This window comes from Folsomia candida, unplaced genomic scaffold, assembly GCF_002217175.1.
Source record: "Folsomia candida strain VU population unplaced genomic scaffold, ASM221717v1 Fcan01_Sc014, whole genome shotgun sequence".
Classification (NCBI taxonomy): domain Eukaryota; kingdom Metazoa; phylum Arthropoda; class Collembola; order Entomobryomorpha; family Isotomidae; genus Folsomia; species Folsomia candida.
This window is the reverse complement of record NW_019091206.1, coordinates 167,902-185,826: the sequence shown is the minus strand read 5'-3', so window position 1 is coordinate 185,826 and position 17,925 is coordinate 167,902. Positions and strand designations below refer to the sequence as shown.

The 17,925-nt window shown below is 40.9% G+C and overlaps 2 protein-coding genes across 2 annotated transcripts; both read left to right on the top strand.

Annotated features, from left to right (window-relative positions):
* The first annotated feature begins 697 nt into the window (after window positions 1-697).
* Window positions 698-3,036, top strand: LOC118437607. Its single transcript, XM_035856777.1, has 5 exons — window positions 698-871; window positions 949-1,413; window positions 1,490-1,711; window positions 1,788-2,438; window positions 2,524-3,036. The coding sequence occupies exons 1-5, from the start codon at window positions 698-700 to the stop codon at window positions 3,034-3,036; spliced, it is 2,025 nt and encodes a 674-aa protein (XP_035712670.1).
* Window positions 3,037-10,836: 7,800 nt separating this feature from the next.
* On the top strand, window positions 10,837-14,734 carry LOC110856035 (protein strawberry notch). Its single transcript, XM_035856776.1, has 6 exons — window positions 10,837-10,891; window positions 10,970-11,215; window positions 11,295-11,704; window positions 11,783-12,199; window positions 12,277-14,431; window positions 14,475-14,734. Exons 1-6 carry the CDS (start codon window positions 10,837-10,839, stop codon window positions 14,732-14,734), a joined length of 3,543 nt encoding a protein of 1,180 aa, XP_035712669.1.
* Window positions 14,735-17,925: the final 3,191 nt, after the last annotated feature.

The window sequence follows — 17,925 nt, the reverse complement described above, 5'->3', positions numbered from 1 at the left end:
TCGTCGTCGTCATCGTAGTCGCCCCTATGCACCCCTACATTCATGTCCCTCTTGTCCCAGCACATGCGAACAAATACAAAATTTAACCTCTGTCCATTCCCTCATTTTTCGGTACCTGGACAGAGTAAGAGTGTTAAATTTGGTAATGAGATTGTGTCATCAGGATGGTGGCTACTACCATTGACGTATAATAAAACAGAACTAGATAATAATACAGAATACTAGAGTTGGGTGAAATGGCGGGTAGGCAAATTTGGAGTTTTAGCGAGACACAGGCTTTGACAAAGGAGCTGCTCAATCAGGGGCGACTCTTTGCACCCACAGGTGAGATTGACATTGGCCCCTTTGCCAACAACAAGGTAAAACGCACTCAAACATGTATATATTTTACTATTGTGATACAATTGTTTAATTCAATTTTTGTAGTTTTTGTCAAACCGATCCCCGATCCAAATAAAGAAAAAAATTACAACATTGCGGGAGAACCCTCTAATGTGGTCCAGATATATGACATTGGATCAACTATTGTCGGTAAAGCACAATGAAACCAGACCGTATTTGATTCTACGATCCATCCTGACGGCAAGAGTCGAGCGGGAGAGAGTAGGATTAACCACGAGGAAGCAGCTACCTCCTGCTCCTCCTCCTCCTCCGCCGCCGCCGCCGCCGCAGGCGATTAAACCAATTAGATTAGATCATGGGAGCAGCCCCCTCCAGCACAACTTGGATTCAAGGCCTCTCAGCCGGGGGAACATCACAACACAGAAATGGACAAGAAAGGAGACAGAGTTTGACAAACGAGCTGTCTAGATTGGGACTCTTGTATGCAGAAATGAACAAGATTGATTTTGCCACATTGTCACAAATTCAGGTAGAAAAAGAAATCCAGAATAATACGTACGATTATTAAGGTTAATAATAATAATAAAGGTAATAATGATAAATTAGGGGTTAGAAGCAAGAACAATCACTCAAATCAAGACAAAGCTTCGTGCCCTGAGGTGCAATCCTTCACAATGGGCAAAATTTTTGACCCTTGGGCAATTTTTAAAGGGTGGTAGAAGCAGTTTTGACTACCGAGTACAATTCCGTGAACTGTGTGCCATTTTAACGGGACGCGAAAAAAAACAAATACCAGTTGTGACACTGTCCGATGATGACGATGACAAAGACGAGGATGGTGCCGAATCATTAGTCAGACTAATACTAGTTAAAGCTCCAGAGACAAATCATGTGACGGAAGAGTACAGCAAATCAACATCAGAGGACCCAGAAATTCCTTTTGCTGACCGAGAGCAAGGCTTAGATGATTGCGAAGACCCCCTGGATAAAGCGCTTGAATACGTATCCAAGTTTCAAGGGTGGTCTAGGGTGGATAATATTGGAGAATTTTTTAAAACATGTGCTAGAAAGGTTGGATAACTAACCTATAACATATATAACCAAGCAATGATTGACTCTTTTCTGTTTTTGCACAAACACACAACAGTACAATTGTGATGCCCAGCAGCTTGGATTAATTTGTACTACATACGAAGGCGACCGCCACCGACAGGTGTCCACACAAGATCGGTTGTTTACACGGCCTCTACCCTCAGCGTCGTCATCATCATCAGACGGATGCGAGAAGCAGCCGGATGCCCTGAAATTCGCCAGGCTAGACCCAACCTTTCGAGACACTGACCAGAACTGGAAACGATTAATGGACAGTGTAAGTTGTTCCATTTTGATCAGTTAGCCAAAACTTGAAACTTGCAAAGTACGTTTTTTTTTTGGTTTGTTTATAGGACGGCTGGGACATGGACGTTATTGGGTTCAAACATATTGTCCAGACGACCCGTGTGTACAAGTCAAACAATCTGGATCCAAATAAACAGATACAACCGGAGCGAAATGTTGCAATCCACCACCCCACAACCATTGTCCCTCTCCCGCTAAACCGCCAACAGCAGCAGCAACCGGACAAGAGTAGAAGCAACATTCAGACTACCGTGCGTGGAGAACCAATAGGGAGGGGTATGACAATCACCGCCGCCCTACAAGCCACTATCGTGAATCGTGATCTTCAACAACAACAACAACAACAACGACTCGAACCACCGAGTGCTCCTAGTATCAATAAACCCCTGTCACCCACAACCTTGGATGTCATGATGAACGGCACTCTAGAGGAGCAAGCTAATGACAACATGGCCAATAATCTTGAATGGGACAAGTGGGTAAATCAAGAGTTTGAGCCACGCAAACTGCCGAGCCCGATGGACGGCAATTACCATCCTCACACTGTGACTGAAAAGGAGCATAGAGACCTCATGACCTGCTTTAGGGGGTTGACGGACAGGGAGTGGGAAAAAATGCTTGGTATCATTGTGCAGTTGGATTTAGGACCAGAGTTGTTAGAGGACTCTACATGGGATAAAATTGTTTTAAAGGCTCAGGTACGTCCTCTCAAATCTTTAGTGGTGTAGGTTTTACTAGTCGCATCACATATAGAGACCAAAACACGTTTAATCCTTTATTTAGATCATTACGTCTCGAAAGCCCAAGCAGTTGAGAACCACGTTTCTAAACGATATCGTCCCAAATCTGGCCAGCAGATTTAATTTTCACGAGGAATCTGTGCGGTATTTGAAGCGATTCGGGCGTCCCACCTTCCGGATAGTAAACCCCTTCATTGGCATCAAATTGCTCAGATCAATTTATAAACTCTTGTCCCTTGCCCAAGTAAACAAACTGTTTCAGAAACAATTTGGCATAGTCCTGCTCAAGACGGATAACTTGACCAACTGGGAAGACTGGGAGCGCGAGTTTTTTTACTCTATACACCGGCACGAGTTTACGGAAATGATGGACCAAGAACACGTATCTCACGCACTAACAATTATGGACGCATTAAATTATAACCTGGCGGCCTTCAGGTTTTTGTTTTCTGAAACCAAAACCAATGATTTGCAACGAGCCGCACTTGCATCAAGTTGTGTCGAGTACTTGAAACTCTTGTCAAAAAAGAGTGAGCAGTTGGTAAGAGTAATTTAAGAATGCCTTGCTAATCTTCTATCTTCTATATTATAAGCTGGAAATGTTTGTCTGCAACGGAAGTGAAAGTAATTTTCCACAACGGAAGTGAAAGTGGAGAAAGTTAAGTTTCGAATGGCGCGCGAAAATTCAAAAATTTTAATTTAATACAAAATTATTGTTCATTTACGACAACTAAATAACAATACAAGATAATCTCCATCAGATAATCACTATCTGAAAACCCGCAGATAATCCATGATAACCACTCTCAGATGACAGCCAGTGCAGTGCATACCGATACCGCTGCACCAACAGTTTCCTGCAGTGTGCACATGTTTGCACTAAACAAGATTGTCGTGTCATGTCATAAACTGTTTATGGTTGTCTGATGGTAGTTATCTTTGGGGGGCTTATCTCTGAGTGATTGTCTGATGGTGGTTATCTGCGAGTGGTTGTCTGATGGGAGTTATCTGATGGTGGTTATCTGGGAATGGTTGCCTGATGGTAGTAATCTTTTTTTTTTTTGGGGGGGGGTTATCTCGGAGTGGTTGTCTGATGGTGGTTATCTTGGGGATTAGAGGGGGTTGCTTATCTTAGAGTGGTTGTCAGAAACTTGACTGTCTTTACTTTCACTTCCGTTGCGGAACATTTGCTTTTATTTCGTTGCCGGCAGACATTTGCAGCTTATAATTCTCGCTCGCCCGACGGGAGACGGGCTTATAAGCTAGTGAGTTTATATTTCTTTTTACATTTTATTGTTTAGATTTACAATATTATTTAGCCCTTAATCATTTTTTTTGCGTGCCAATCTAACCAACAAAACCTAAAACAACTCTAATTTAGGTTTCCACCACCACCACCACTTTTGCTGACAATGATCCCGAAATTCTTTTTGCCAGTGTTGATGCTTTACCAGAGGATTCAAGGGAATGGGCATTCTCCTTTTTAAAGAAAAATCTACATGCTCTTTACAAATAAATCGACTATTTTACAAAGTAACGTACAAAAATAGCCAAAAATTAGTGTACCACATGAAATTGTTGTAGTACCTTGACATGAAATACAGATTAATTAATTTAATTTCCCAACAAAAAATAAAACTCGGATTCAATCAAACGTTCCATGTGGAATTGCGTAAAACACTTTTGCATAACACACTTGCGGCATAAGATTTATTGTATAAATTCCACTTACCATAATAACCAGAGCTTTCTACATTTTACCGTTTGACATAATTACCAAATAGTCAAGATTGATCATAATCATAAAAAACCAGTGTACCTAGTACTAATATGATTCTTACATTATACTAAATTTCAAGTTATCTATTTGAAAATTAGTATGTCTTAAAAATATTTCAAAGTCAAACTTGATATTAAACATCATCCATTAACGAGTTGGACTGACGAAATAAATTGTGCAGAATTTTTTACACAGTTTATGCAATTTCAAAAAAGTTACATATGCTTACTACTAAAGGGTTTGGATTGCCATGCAGTTCCAATTTTAATGATTCAATTCCGCTGTCTGCTACAGATTGTAGTTTCTTCTTCCGATTTCGCGTCAAATTCCGCCCATAGACTGCACCAACTTTCAAGTTGATTTTCTTCCATCTGTTCTTAAATTTTCATAAGCTGTCTGGCGTTTCCGAAAGCTTAGAATATTTGGACTTGGTCAGCGCTAAGAATTTCTCAACTGGTCCCAGTTGAGGAAAATTTGGTGGGTTTCCATTTTTTGGCACAAATTCAATTTTTTTCAGATGTCGGTAATGAGTGACCTTTTTGGTGTCATGGGACCTTGCGAGGTCAGGCCAAAGCAAAACTTTATTTTTTATGATCCTTGGTAATAAACGATTCCAATCCCCCTTTAATGCATGATTTAAGATAAACTCCGTGGTTTACAATGCCCTCCAAAATAACGGGATCGGAAACATGACCAATGCTAGACATGCTTTGCCAAATTCTTCGTTTTTTTTGTGAATTGGTCTTTCTTTTGGACTCTATGGCTATGGAAAAAATGCCTGGAAGATTTAAAGGGTCAGCTGTGACATGGTGCTCATCGTCCATGATGACCACGTTCCCCCGAATTTTCTTCAACTATTTCTTGCATCACATATCAATTATCATTTTGTGTTGGTTTGTAATTTGGTGCTGGTTTTTTTCCCCGGCTACAATCCCGAGTTTGTGGGCTTTGATTTTGCCTATATAGCTTTTTGAAATGTTGACCTTCCTTTCCGCTCCTGCCATTGTCGTTGATGGATAATTTTTGAATATTTTTTTTATCTGATTATTTTTGACTTTTGTCGTCGGTAGCTTTACAGGTCGACCAGTTGGGACTTTGAGTTTGACGTCATTGGATTCCCCGTACTTTTTTACGTAAGAGTAACTTAACATTTGAATGAGGAATATCTTCTTGCTTGAAAAAGTGCCAAGTGATTTTAGAGATTTTAGTTTGTTCGATTTTTGTGCAACTCAATCACTTTTTTCTACTCTTGCCTTTCAACCCAAATTGTTCTATTCTTAGCCATGACTCTATAATTGTTGACATGTATCAATGGAATGCTTATAACTTGGTCTATTCAAAAATAGTTTTTTCGAAATTTAATGCCGCCTAGCGCGCCTTTTACCGGAAAGTCCAATTCGTTAGTGGATGATCTTTAGGTATCAAAGCAACCATCTGCAATCAACAAAGCACTAAAATTCGAGTAAAATTTGCTTTTCCATCGTGGTTTGAAGAGGGAAAGCTGTGATTTTTCGTGAACTTGACCGTGTGCGGTGGGCGCAAATCGGGCCATGCAAGAAAATATTCTTTCCCCTTTAGTACACTAACATACATTTTAATAATACTGATTAGTGGATGGATAATGTCTTATCCAAAGTGATTTGCGATGCATGAAACATAATATTCGATGATAGAGTAATGTCATAGTCATTCAATTCATGGGTAAGCATAAGGGTTTGCTTTTGCTAATTTCGTATAATACGAGCATTATATCATAGCATAATATAAAAAATCCTGTCAACATAACTGGGAATCATTCAAGATTAATCCATGCAATAAGGGTACTAAGCAAAAAAATTGAATTTCACCCCATACGAAATCAAACAAGACAAATATTATCTGTTTTAGCAACAACCTAGGCACCTGTTCAGCCCTTGCACCTCCAATCAAAGAAGATGATCTATATATAGTGATATCCAACAACAGAAGCCGCGATGTAATCAACTTTGGGGCGCAATATTCCGGAATATACTTTCAAATGGGCAGTATGGTAATGAAGTTTTGTATGAATAGTTATGCTTGATGGTATAAAAAATCCATATTTATTGCATTAAATGTTTTAACAATTCAACATTTTTTGATAGCATGAACAACAAAACTATTTCATAACATTATTTTTTTAACGTGATATAAATAGCACTAACAAAGAAAGATTCGACTTATTAATAGATGGCTACAGCTGGATGGGATAGTATTAACTGTTTTTTTTTGAAAAATTAATATAAATTTTTGATTAAACCTCTACATTCAAGAAATTAATCTAAACTAAATACCCAGTCTCGTCAATACTGGTATAACACACTAGTTCCATATGATTAAAGAGTTCAAGGGATTGACAAAGTGGACACTTGAACCGATGCCCAATGAAAATGTCCTTTATGAGACAAGAGCAGCAGATAAAAGTATTAGCGGAGCAGTCACATTTCAAACAATTATTCTTGTAGCGGCAGCATAGTTGACAATAGTAAGGTTTTTGGCGCGAGTTAGTTCCCAAATCCACAGTTGGTGCGGGTGCTGCTGGATCCACGACCACCACCGCCCCTTGATCCCTGTTGTGTCTGTTGTCCCCTGCTGCTATTGACATTTCCTCTTCCTCTCCCCTCGGATGTTGTTGTTGTTGTTACTGCTGCTGCTGCTGATAATGATGATGATGAGGCTCTGGGGCGACTGGGATCAAAAACTGAGCCGGCACTGGCGCGATACGTGTTATGTTGTAACATGGCTCGTTGAACACTCGTTTCGGGACTGTTTCTATCAATTGTCTGGCCATACTGGGTGACCTTCCTTCTTGTGGCGACAGCAGCCTAAGCGAAATTGATTTAAAAATGTTCATTATTACTACAAAAAAAAAAACATTTTCCACAGGATATAAATTAAAATCCCCTACCTTATCTCCTGTTCATCAGTATCCCTCCTCCTCCGTTTTGGCACGACACAGTTGTAGCGGCTCAAAAATCTCCTATTCTCGAGCACACGTACTTGATCCTCGTGGAGTGCAAGTGACCAAATCAGATGATGTGAGGGGCCCCCAAGCTGAATTTGGCTTTCAAATCCCGTAAACCTGACCGCAATTTGAATTTTTGTCACATAACCAGGAAAGGAATGCTACAATATTTGGAGCTTAATGACCAACTTACACAAATTCGTTTAAAACAAAAGACTTTCTTTCGTATAGAGTATCTTCGTCAATAATGTAAACTTGTTGACCCTTCGGCAATCTGCTACAAATGTAGACTTTTTCATCAACCCCCGTCAATTCCTATTCTTCACCCTTAAAGTTCCTAACGGTTAAAATCCCGTCCTCTTCCCTCACAAATTGGTAAAATCTATACAGATCTTCGCGCTGTTTCCGGACAACAAGGAATTTGCAAGTTGCTGAAATGGAAATTGCCAAAATATCAAATTTATTACAAACCTCTTACTTTTGACAATGACCAAAGAAATCCTCCTTGCGTGCATTTGGATTTTCAAATCCCTTAACGCCCCTTGCCCCGTCATTCACGATTTCCGTTTCTTGAGAACTCGATCTCGACATTATAAGCAGTCTCTGTAATTTAATTAACTTTGTTAAAAAATATATGAGACAAAGTGAACGTGATGGGATAAACTATATATAACCAACTAGCGTATAAGCCCGTCTCCCGCCGGGCGAGAGATGATTAGATTATCAAAATTTCACCAGTTAAATATTTTGTATATATTTATTTTAAAAAAAACAATTTGACGCGAACGGAAGTGAAAGGAGTTTGCAACGCAAGTTAGAGTGGACAATTAAATGTCACCCACTTGGCTCTGTCATCTCTGCCATCCCAGTCTGCTATATCTACCAGCCTAGTCTGCCATTGGCAATGGCAGTGCCACTGGCAGTTTGTCTGGCACCCATTTGGCTCTGCCATCTTTTCCAGCCTAGTCCGACATTGGCAATGATCTGCATTGGCAACCACACCCAAACGACAATCCATCAAATAACTACTCCCAGATAACCACCACCAGGCAGCCACGTCCCGATAACCACTTGCAATCTCGTTTAGTGCAAACATGTGCACACTAAACACAAACAGTTCATGGCATGAAACGACGATCTTGTTTAGTGCAAACATGTGCACAATAAACACAAACAGTTCATGGCATGAAACGACGATCTTGTTTAGTGCAAACATTTGCACACTAAACACAAATAGTTCATGACATGAAAATCTTGTTTAGTGCAAACATGTGCACACTAAACACAAATAGTTCATGGCATGAAAATCTTGTTTAATGCAAACATGTGCACACTAAACACAAACAGTTAGTGCAGTGGTATGCACTGCACTGGCTGTTATCGGAGAGTGGTTATCATGGGTGGTTCTCTAGGGGTTGACAGACAGTGATTATCTGGGCGTTATCAGATAGTGATTATCTGGGGTGGTTGTCTGATGTTGATTCTATGTGAGTGGTTGTCTGTCGAGGTTATCTCGTGTGGTTATTTGGGAGTGGTTGTAAGCGAAAAATAATTTTGTTTTAAATTAAAATTTTTGAATTTTCGCGCCATTCGAAATTTGACTTTCTCCACTTTCACTTCCGTTGAGGACAAATTCCTTGGACAGACATTTCCAGCTTATAATATAGATGTTATCACAATTTATTGGTACACTAACCTAGATGAACTTTATCAATTTCAAAAAAACACTTGCCAACGCTCGTGATGAGAGCTTTGTATCCAGCCAATCTGCTGACAGGTTTACAAACACCGGGGAGATTTAGGGCAACGATAAGTAAGGATGACATGAGACGAGTAGGCTATACTTGGTGACTGACTATATCAACATCGGGGCGACTAGGGGTGACTTTGAGCGAGGTGGAGCAGCTAGTTTAACAAAGTACATCATGTGCGGAATCCTGAGCGTTCGCGGATCGCCATGTATGAATAGTGGCAACGGGGTGTGAGTTGAACTTTGTAGTTAGCTCAGTTTTGAACCAAACTTCTACCGCGGATGAACCCCTCCGCAGGCAATGTTTGTGCAGTGAGCACATGGTTGCACTAAACAAGATTTTTGGGTCATCTCATCAACTGTTTGTGTTTAGTGTGCACATGTTTGCACTAAACAAGATTGACGTTTCGAGTCGTGAACTGTTTGTTTAGTGTGCACATGTTTGCACTAAACATGATCGTCGAGTCATGTCTCAAACTGTTTGTTTAGTGTGCACATGTTTGCACTAAACATGATCGTCGAGTCATGTCTCAAACTGTTTGTTTAGTGTGCACATGTTTGCACTAAACATGATCGTCGAGTCATGTCTCAAACTGTTTGTTTAGTGTGCACATGTTTGCACTAAACATGATCGTCGAGTCATGTCTCAAACTGTTTGTTTAGTGTGCACATGTTTGCACTAAACAAGATTGGCGTGTCGAGTCGTGATCTGTTTGTTTAGTGTGCACATGTTTGCACTAAACAAGATTGGCGTGTCGAGTCGTGAACTGTTTGTTTAGTGTGCACATGTTTGCACTAAACAAGATTGGCGTGTCGAGTCGTGAACTGTTTGTTTAGTGTGCACATGTTTGCACTAAACAAGATTGGCGTGTCGAGTCGTGAACTGTTTGTTTAGTGTGCACATGTTTGCACTAAACAAGATTGGCGTGTCGAGTCGTGAACTGTTTGTTTAGTGTGCACATGTTTGCACTAAACAAGATTGGCGTGTCGAGTCGTGAACTGTTTGTTTAGTGTGCACATGTTTGCACTAAACAAGATTGGCGTGTCGAGTCGTGAACTGTTTGTTTAGTGTGCACATGTTTGCACTAAACATGATCGTCGAGTCATGTCTCAAACTGTTTGTTTAGTGTGCACATGTTTGCACTAAACAAGATTGGCGTGTCGAGTCGTGATCTGTTTGTTTAGTGTGCACATGTTTGCACTAAACAAGATTGGCGTGTCGAGTCATGAACTGTTTGTTTAGTGTGCACATGTTTGCACTAAACAAGATTGGCGTGTCGAGTCGTGAACTGTTTGTTTAGTGTGCACATGTTTGCACTAAACAAGATTGGCGTGTCGAGTCGTGAACTGTTTGTTTAGTGTGCACATGTTTGCACTAAACAAGATTGGCGTGTCGAGTCGTGAACTGTTTGTTTAGTGTGCACATGTTTGCACTAAACAAGATTGGCGTGTCGAGTCGTGAACTGTTTGTTTAGTGTGCACATGTTTGCACTAAACAAGATTACACAATGGTACAATGATCCTGGTCGTTCTCTTGCTGCATTGATTTGATCAATGAGGAATACCACGTATCGGTACAGGATAATTTATCAGGCGCTCCATTACGGAACGCTTCAAAGGTAATGTACCTCGGGAGTAATGTAGGGGAATGGTTAATGGATATTTATGTTACGCCCCGTGCCGCAGTAGATTAGAACCAGAACCAGCTCAGGAAAGGGTTTCAAGCGCCCCGTTGCGCCCATCTACGCCCCAGAGTTAAGGTACTAAGGGAGCGAGGACGAGGATCAGGTACATGAAAATTTACCACATGCTCAATCAGCCAGACTTTAATCTTTGAATCAGCATGGCCATTCGCCAAATTGACGTGCCGCGGTTTAAAAAGTATATTTGTAAGGGAGGTGAGCAGTTTTATTTTGTGGGCAATATAATAAATAGTCGGGTGCTACATATACTAATGGAATTTTTTCGCTTTGCAGTTTCCAAGGAATGGGATACACCACATGCGGGGGGATTAACGGAATCAACCTCTCTATCATATATTAAGCGCCCGGAGATGACCTATTCTCCAAGAATTTTGTCGACGACGGGAGATCTTACGAAGCAGCTGGAAACTCTTGGCGGCAATGCTCCATTATCTGGTCCACAGGTCGAGTTCCTTATACGGTGCTGTCAGCGGATGAGCGAACCAATGGTGAATGGTTTTCAGCCGGGATTTTTATTGGGTAATTTTCACTAATTGGAAGATTATGACAAAAAAATCCACACCACTTTTCATCTTTATTTGTCATAAACTACAAACAGGTGATGGAACAGGGGTTGGAAAAACTCGCGAGATTGCTGCATTGTTCTGGGAGCTTTACGTTGGCATGAAAGTCAAAAAGGCTGTTTGGCTCTCAACTTCGTCCGAGTTATCCTACGGGGCAATCCAGGAATTGGACTTTATAGCCAAGCTTATCGGGACTCGCACCACGCTTTATGTACGTGTAAAAGGAAAAATCCTAGAGTTCCAGATTGGCAATTCAGATGATAATCATGACGAAAATGATGATGATACGGAAGAAGAAGAGGAGGAACAGGAGGAGGAGGAGGAGGACAGTCAGGATGGGGTCGAGTTTAATGATGCTGACGGGGGTATACTATTTGCAACCTATTCCTCAATGGCCAACCCCGACATTGATGACTTTCTGGTAGACAATGATTTTGATGGACTTGTGAGTGGTCAAACTATAATCAGAATACTTGAAAGAAAAAAAAAATGTAAAACAAGATTCATTTGTTCAATGCTATAGATCATACTCGACGAACGTCATTTGGCCAAAGGATACGACACTGGGAGGACAACCATGGTTAATGGTCGTCGAAGGAAAGGGTCCGTAACGGGCAGAAACGTTGCCAACATGCAAATTCGCTACCCACGGGCAAAAATTTTGTACGCATCCGCAACCGTTGGGACAGAGCCTTGTCATTTGAAGTACATGTCGAGGTTGTCGTTGTGGGGAGAGGGATGTCTCTTCAACTCAATGTCCGAGTTTAATAAAATAGTTGTCAAGTCGTGTGGAGTATCCGTCACTGAGTTTCTCATGATTTATCTCAAGTCGCGGGGCCGGTTCATTGCAAGACATTTACCACCGGTGCTGGACTGGAAGGTGATTATTCGAGACATTACAGACCAGCACAAACTACTGTACAACGACTGTGTCGAGATGGTATGGCTATTTGATATTTAATTAAAATCACTACCAGCATCTATTAGACTTTTGTAAAATTTAAACTTTATTTTTAGTGGCAAGCCATCCTTGCCGTCATGAAAGACAACAGGCAACCAAACATGGATTCAGCATCAAAAAAACTCGCTCGCAAAAATGATGGAAGCTACTGGGGAACTCATCAGAGTTTCTTTTCTGCCTTGCTACTAAGCTTCAGTTTACCCTCATTGGAAGAAATAACTAAAGCCTACCAGCAAGAGGATTGGGCCTATATCATTACTCTTGCCTTTACGGGTCAAAAGGCCCTCTTGAGAGACTATGCATGTGTGGACTCGAAGCTACCTCCCTCTATGACGCGGACAAGATTAAATGATGCACTTGGTCTCGTTGGGTTGCGTTTCCTACCAAGTCTCAAGGATGCACCATTCAGCCAAGATGATGATTCATCATCCTCCATTATCGCCTCTCCCATCACCACCACCACCAGCACTACAACAGCAGATACAGGAGGAGAGTTGCAATGCGCTCAAGACTTATTACACCATCATGAAACTACTACTAGTACGGGCCCTCAAACCAAGATTCCTCGCTTGGATTTCCCAGACTGCCGAAGCAGCAGCAGCAGCAGTAGACAGTCGTCATCGCCTGAAGAAGAAGAAGAAGGATCATTCGTACACGAGTCTGACCAAGGGCAGGTGGATGATCATAGTCTTGAGGCAAGAAGAAATGACCACGACTGGGAGCATGTTCTAACTATGTGTGGGGCTGACGTGCAAATTAAAAAGGGGTTCACAGTTAGTGAGGACCAAATCAGATCCCTAATCTCCATGTATCAAGCTCTGGAGGCTCGTTTGCCCACTACACCAATTGATTACCTATTTGAAATGTTTGGAGGAGAGGAAAATGTAGCCGAAATAACGGGTCGAACGAATCGAGTTGTAGATGGGGAAATTGTTAGTAGGAAAATCGATTGTATCAAACAACAAAAGAGATTCCAGAATCAAGAGTGTAATGTGATCATCCTGTCTGACAAGGGCTCAACTGGCATCAACCTCCACGCCCAGGTGACTGAAGCAAATCTCACCCCAAAGAAAAGGCTTCACATTTGTGCAGAGCTCCCATGGTCGGCAGAGAGAACTACTCAGGGATTCGGGCGGACCCATCGAAGCGGAGAGAAATATCCTCCAAGTTACAAGATCCTAACCACAAATGTTCCCGGACAGTTGCGCTTTGTCGTGAGCATCGTGGAGCGTCTGGCGAAACAAGCTGCGATATCAAGTGGAGATCGGTACGCGGGCGAGGGGATTGACTTGGACACTTGTCTCTCCATCGATGCAAAAGTATCAAATCTGGCGTGCCGTAAGGTGATAAGTGAGTTTGTGGCACGGATAGAGCGCCACGACATGGTTGAATATGCACAGGATGCTTACGCAACAGGACTTGTGACCAAGGGGGACGACGAGAATGATGGTGGTGGTTTGGGGAAACCAACGGTCGGGAGAAACTCAAAAACCTTGGCAAAAGTATACAACCGTGTGCTTGGAATGAAGATTGACACTCAAAAGTACTTTCACGCCTTATTCACCTGCGCCGCCCAGACCGAGTTGGATCATGCAAAAGAGATTGGTCAATTTGACCATGGTTTGAAACTTGTTAGCTTCTTGTGTAAACTAAAAAGCAACCCCAAGTATGATGTAATCTACCCGCTAAGAAGTGGTCAAGTCAGCCTCTGGACCATACTTGTAGATAGGGGACTCCCATGGAATAAGTTACAACTCGTTGTTAATGACTCTCCTAGTGCTAGTGTCGACTACTACATCAAGGGAGAAAATCAAATTATTTGTGCAATAAAACACAGGAAAAACTCGACAAAGCTTCGATTGTATACTCCTTATAATGTTGAGCATCGTCTAGTTGATGCTGACCATATTCAACGATTCAATTGGAAAAAGCTGGACTGTCCCGTTGAGGCGAAAACATGGTGGAATAGGATCTTGTCAATGACTGCAAAGCTAAACACTTGCCACCACAAAATGCTTGACATCGAGTCCCCCCTTTGTTCGTCCAAATGTGAGGATGGAGTTCGATGCGCTATTCGACATGTCATTGTGGGAGATGTCATTTCCGCATGGCACGAGCTCACCACTGTCCTTAGTGCGTGTCCTCAATCCATCTTTATGACCGTCTTTAGGAAACGGGATGACGGAAAATCTGATCCATCCCATAAACCAAGTGGGAGTATTGATTCCAACCAACGCGGTTGACGCATTGCAAGAGGCTCTGGCAAACAGGGTCCGGCATGACCAGGAGAAACCCTACCTCTCTCAAGACACCCCAAATGATGATGATGAGGATGAAGATGGCGACGACGAGGCGGAGGATGATGAAGCTGTCAACTTTAACCCGGAAACGTCAGAATCCGATTACTCGACCAGTGAATCCGCTAGTGGGGATGATGATGATGACGGGTCAGATTGCGACGAAACAATTGACGATGAAACAATGTCCATTAATTCAGATGAGGATACAGACTAGAGAATGTTCTTGTAACTCTTGATGAAAGTCTAATTTTTAGGTTTATTATTATTATTATTGTTATTATTATTACCAATTGCCTAAAGATTGATTTGTTGAATTCATTAGATTGGCCAGTTTGTAAATTTTTATTGATTCTGGTCTGTATAGTCTGCCCCTTTCAATTCATTTAATAAAAACGAGCAGTTAATCATTACACGATTTAATGTTTTTTAATTAATTCTCAACACATTTTAAGACTTCTCATTCAAATTTTTCACAGTTCAACCATATAATTAATTATTCTAATAAAGGCTGGAAATGTCTCTTGGTAATGGAAGTCAAAGTGATTTTCCGGAACGGAAGTGAAAATGGAGAAAGTAAAGTTTTGAACGGCGTTCAAAAATATTAATTTAAAACCAAATTATTTTTTCACTTATAACCACACAAGATAATCTCGATCAGACAACCACTCACACATAATCACCATCACACCACACATAGATAATCACCGTCTGGCAACCACACCCAGATAATCACTATCTGACAACCCCTAGATAATCACCCAAGATATCAACATCGACACTATTCTACAGTGCAGTGCAAACATGTGCACACTAAACGAACAGTTTATGCTATGACACGACGATCTTGTTTAGTGCAAACATGTGCACACTAAACAAACAGTTCAAGACTCGACACTTCAATCTTGTTTAGTGCAAACATGTGCACACTAAACAAACAGTTCAAGACTCGACACTTCAATCTTGTTTAGTGCAAACATGTGCACACTAAACAAACAGTTCAAGACTCGACACTTCAATCTTGTTTAGTGCAAACATGTGCACACTAAACAAACAGTTCAAGACTCGACACTCCAATCTTGTTTAGTGCAAACATGTGCACACTAAACAAACAGTTTATGACATGACATGTCGATCTCGTTTAGTGCAAACAAGGGCACAATGCACATACTGTGCATGTGCATGTGCAATACATTGGGACCTGGGATTCATTTCACCCCGAGATGTATTTTGTTTGCATCCCCCAATGTCGCCCACGTCGCCCCGGGGTTGATATATACCCAGACCAAGTACCCACAATTCACCACGAGATGCATTTAATTCATTCCGAACGCGAACTACGAATTGTTTTTACTACTCTTTGTTCAACAATGAAGTCTATACCTTCAACTTCTGCATCTCGGATGCGCAAGTACAGAGCATCGCTATCGGTTGAAAATAGGGAAAAACAAAGAGCAGCAGACCGACTGCGAAAATCCCGTAAAAAAGAAGAGGCAAATCGTAAGGTGATTCCTGCAGCTAGCCAATTGGATATTGGCAATAGTAAAGAAGTGTTGAAATATTTTGTTTATAGCTTGCATTATGCAATTAATTAAAGTAGCGTAGTGTACATTGATTACAGATATCGAGATGGTAGCTGCCCAGGAAACTTCTACTTCGGATATTGAAATCATCTCTGCTGACGAAAAAACTTCTAATTGTACGAGATCAACAATTTCATCCTGTTATTAATTAATTAATATTACATTCATTGTGTTTATTTACTTGAAGACATGGAGGTTGCTCAACAAAACCGAGCTGCAGAACAGACTGAAGAGGAAGAAGCTGCAAGAAAGACAAAAATTGCTGACCGGCCGAGACAGGATCGAGTAAGTCAAGAGTATGCTGACCCATCATCCCTGGACGAGATTTCAATTGCTGAGCATTACTGTGGTAAAGTGAATTTAATGTGTACCTCCTGCAGCTCCCAAAGTTAGAGATTATAGACAAGGTGTTTACAAGAAGTGTTGTTAATAATAAAAGCATTGGTTTAAATGTTTATTCTTTGTTCATTTTATAAAGGTTTGATGAATTAATTCAATCAATAAATAAAAGTTTCTTGTGATTTTCGAACTGAAAACGCATTCATACATTATATTATTCAAAACTCCGCACAAATGGGGATTTTGTGAGATTTTTTCAATTTTGTAATTTGCCGCTAAAGCATCAATTCTAAATTTCTTTCACTTCCGTTGACTTTAAAGGGTGTCAGTTAATAAATCTCTTCAAAATTTTTCATTGGTGGAATTTTAAAAATCAACTCTCGCCCAGCGGGAGAGGGCTTATATGCTAGTCTCTTATATTGACAACACAAACCTATTCCACTTGATAATTTTTTTATCAAAACCTCTAAAGTGATTGAGTTTAAACTTTTCCGTCATTCCCTACACCAGTATTATAATGCACTAGCGTATAAGCCCGTCTTCACCGGGCGAGAATTTTTCCACACAATTTATTTTTTTTATTTGAACCTCTGGCGTCGATGGAAATGAAATTAATTTGCGACGCATGGAAAATTTATGATCTATATTCTATATCTATATTATAAGCTGGAAATGTCTGTCCAAGGAATTCGTCCTCGACGAAAGTGAAAGTGGTGAAAGTAAAGTTTCGAATGGCGCGAAAATTCAAAACTTTTTAATTTGAGGCAAAATTATTTTTCACTTACAACCGCTCCCAAACAACCACACAAGATAACCTCGATCAGACAACCACTCCCATATAATCAACATCAGACAACCCCCAGATAAGCATCCATGATAACCACTCTCAGATAACAGCCAGTACAGTGCATACCACTGCACTAACAGTTCCGTGCAGTGTGCACATGTTTGTGGTGTCATATCATAAACTGTTTGTTTAGTGTGCACATGTTTGCACTAAACAAGATTTTGGTGTCATATAAACTGTATTTGTTTAGTGTGCACATGTTTGCACTAAACAAGATCGAAAGGGGTTATCGGGGTGTGGCGGCTTGGTAGCGGTTATGTTGTGAGTAATTATCTGATTTTGGTTATCTTGGGGGCTATCTGATGATGGTTATCTGGTGGTGGTTGTCAGGGTGTGGCTGCCTCGCGGTGGTTATCTGGGAGTAGTTATTTAATGGATTGTCGTTTGGGTGTGGTTGCCAATGGCAGACTAGGCTGGCAGAGATGGCAGATCCAAGTGGGGTTGGGATACAGAGCAACAAATAAAACTAGTATTGTTAGGCTAATGTAATAATGACAACTATTACAACGAAATAAATAAATAAGATGATGACGCTGACCAGTGTTGAACGTCAAAACCAGTTTGTTCATTCCCTCCGGAGGTAGATTTTTGCGTTGGTAAATATTTTGCCAAGTTTATCCATCCAGGTCGACGTTTTTT

Excerpts from the sequence above, each read along its gene's own strand:
- LOC118437607 (XM_035856777.1), top strand. The coding sequence starts at position 698 with ATGGGAGCAGCCCCCTCCAGCACAACTTGGATTCAAGGCCTCTCAGCC. Across the intron at positions 872-948 it reads CCACATTGTCACAAATTCAG|GGGTTAGAAGCAAGAACAAT; the intron begins GTAGAAAAAGAA and ends ATGATAAATTAG. Across the intron at positions 1,712-1,787 it reads GGAAACGATTAATGGACAGT|GACGGCTGGGACATGGACGT; the intron begins GTAAGTTGTTCC and ends GTTTGTTTATAG.
- LOC110856035 (XM_035856776.1), top strand. The coding sequence starts at position 10,837 with ATGGCCATTCGCCAAATTGACGTGCCGCGGTTTAAAAAGTATATTTGT. Across the intron at positions 10,892-10,969 it reads AAAGTATATTTGTAAGGGAG|TTTCCAAGGAATGGGATACA; the intron begins GTGAGCAGTTTT and ends TTCGCTTTGCAG. Across the intron at positions 11,216-11,294 it reads TCAGCCGGGATTTTTATTGG|GTGATGGAACAGGGGTTGGA; the intron begins GTAATTTTCACT and ends AACTACAAACAG.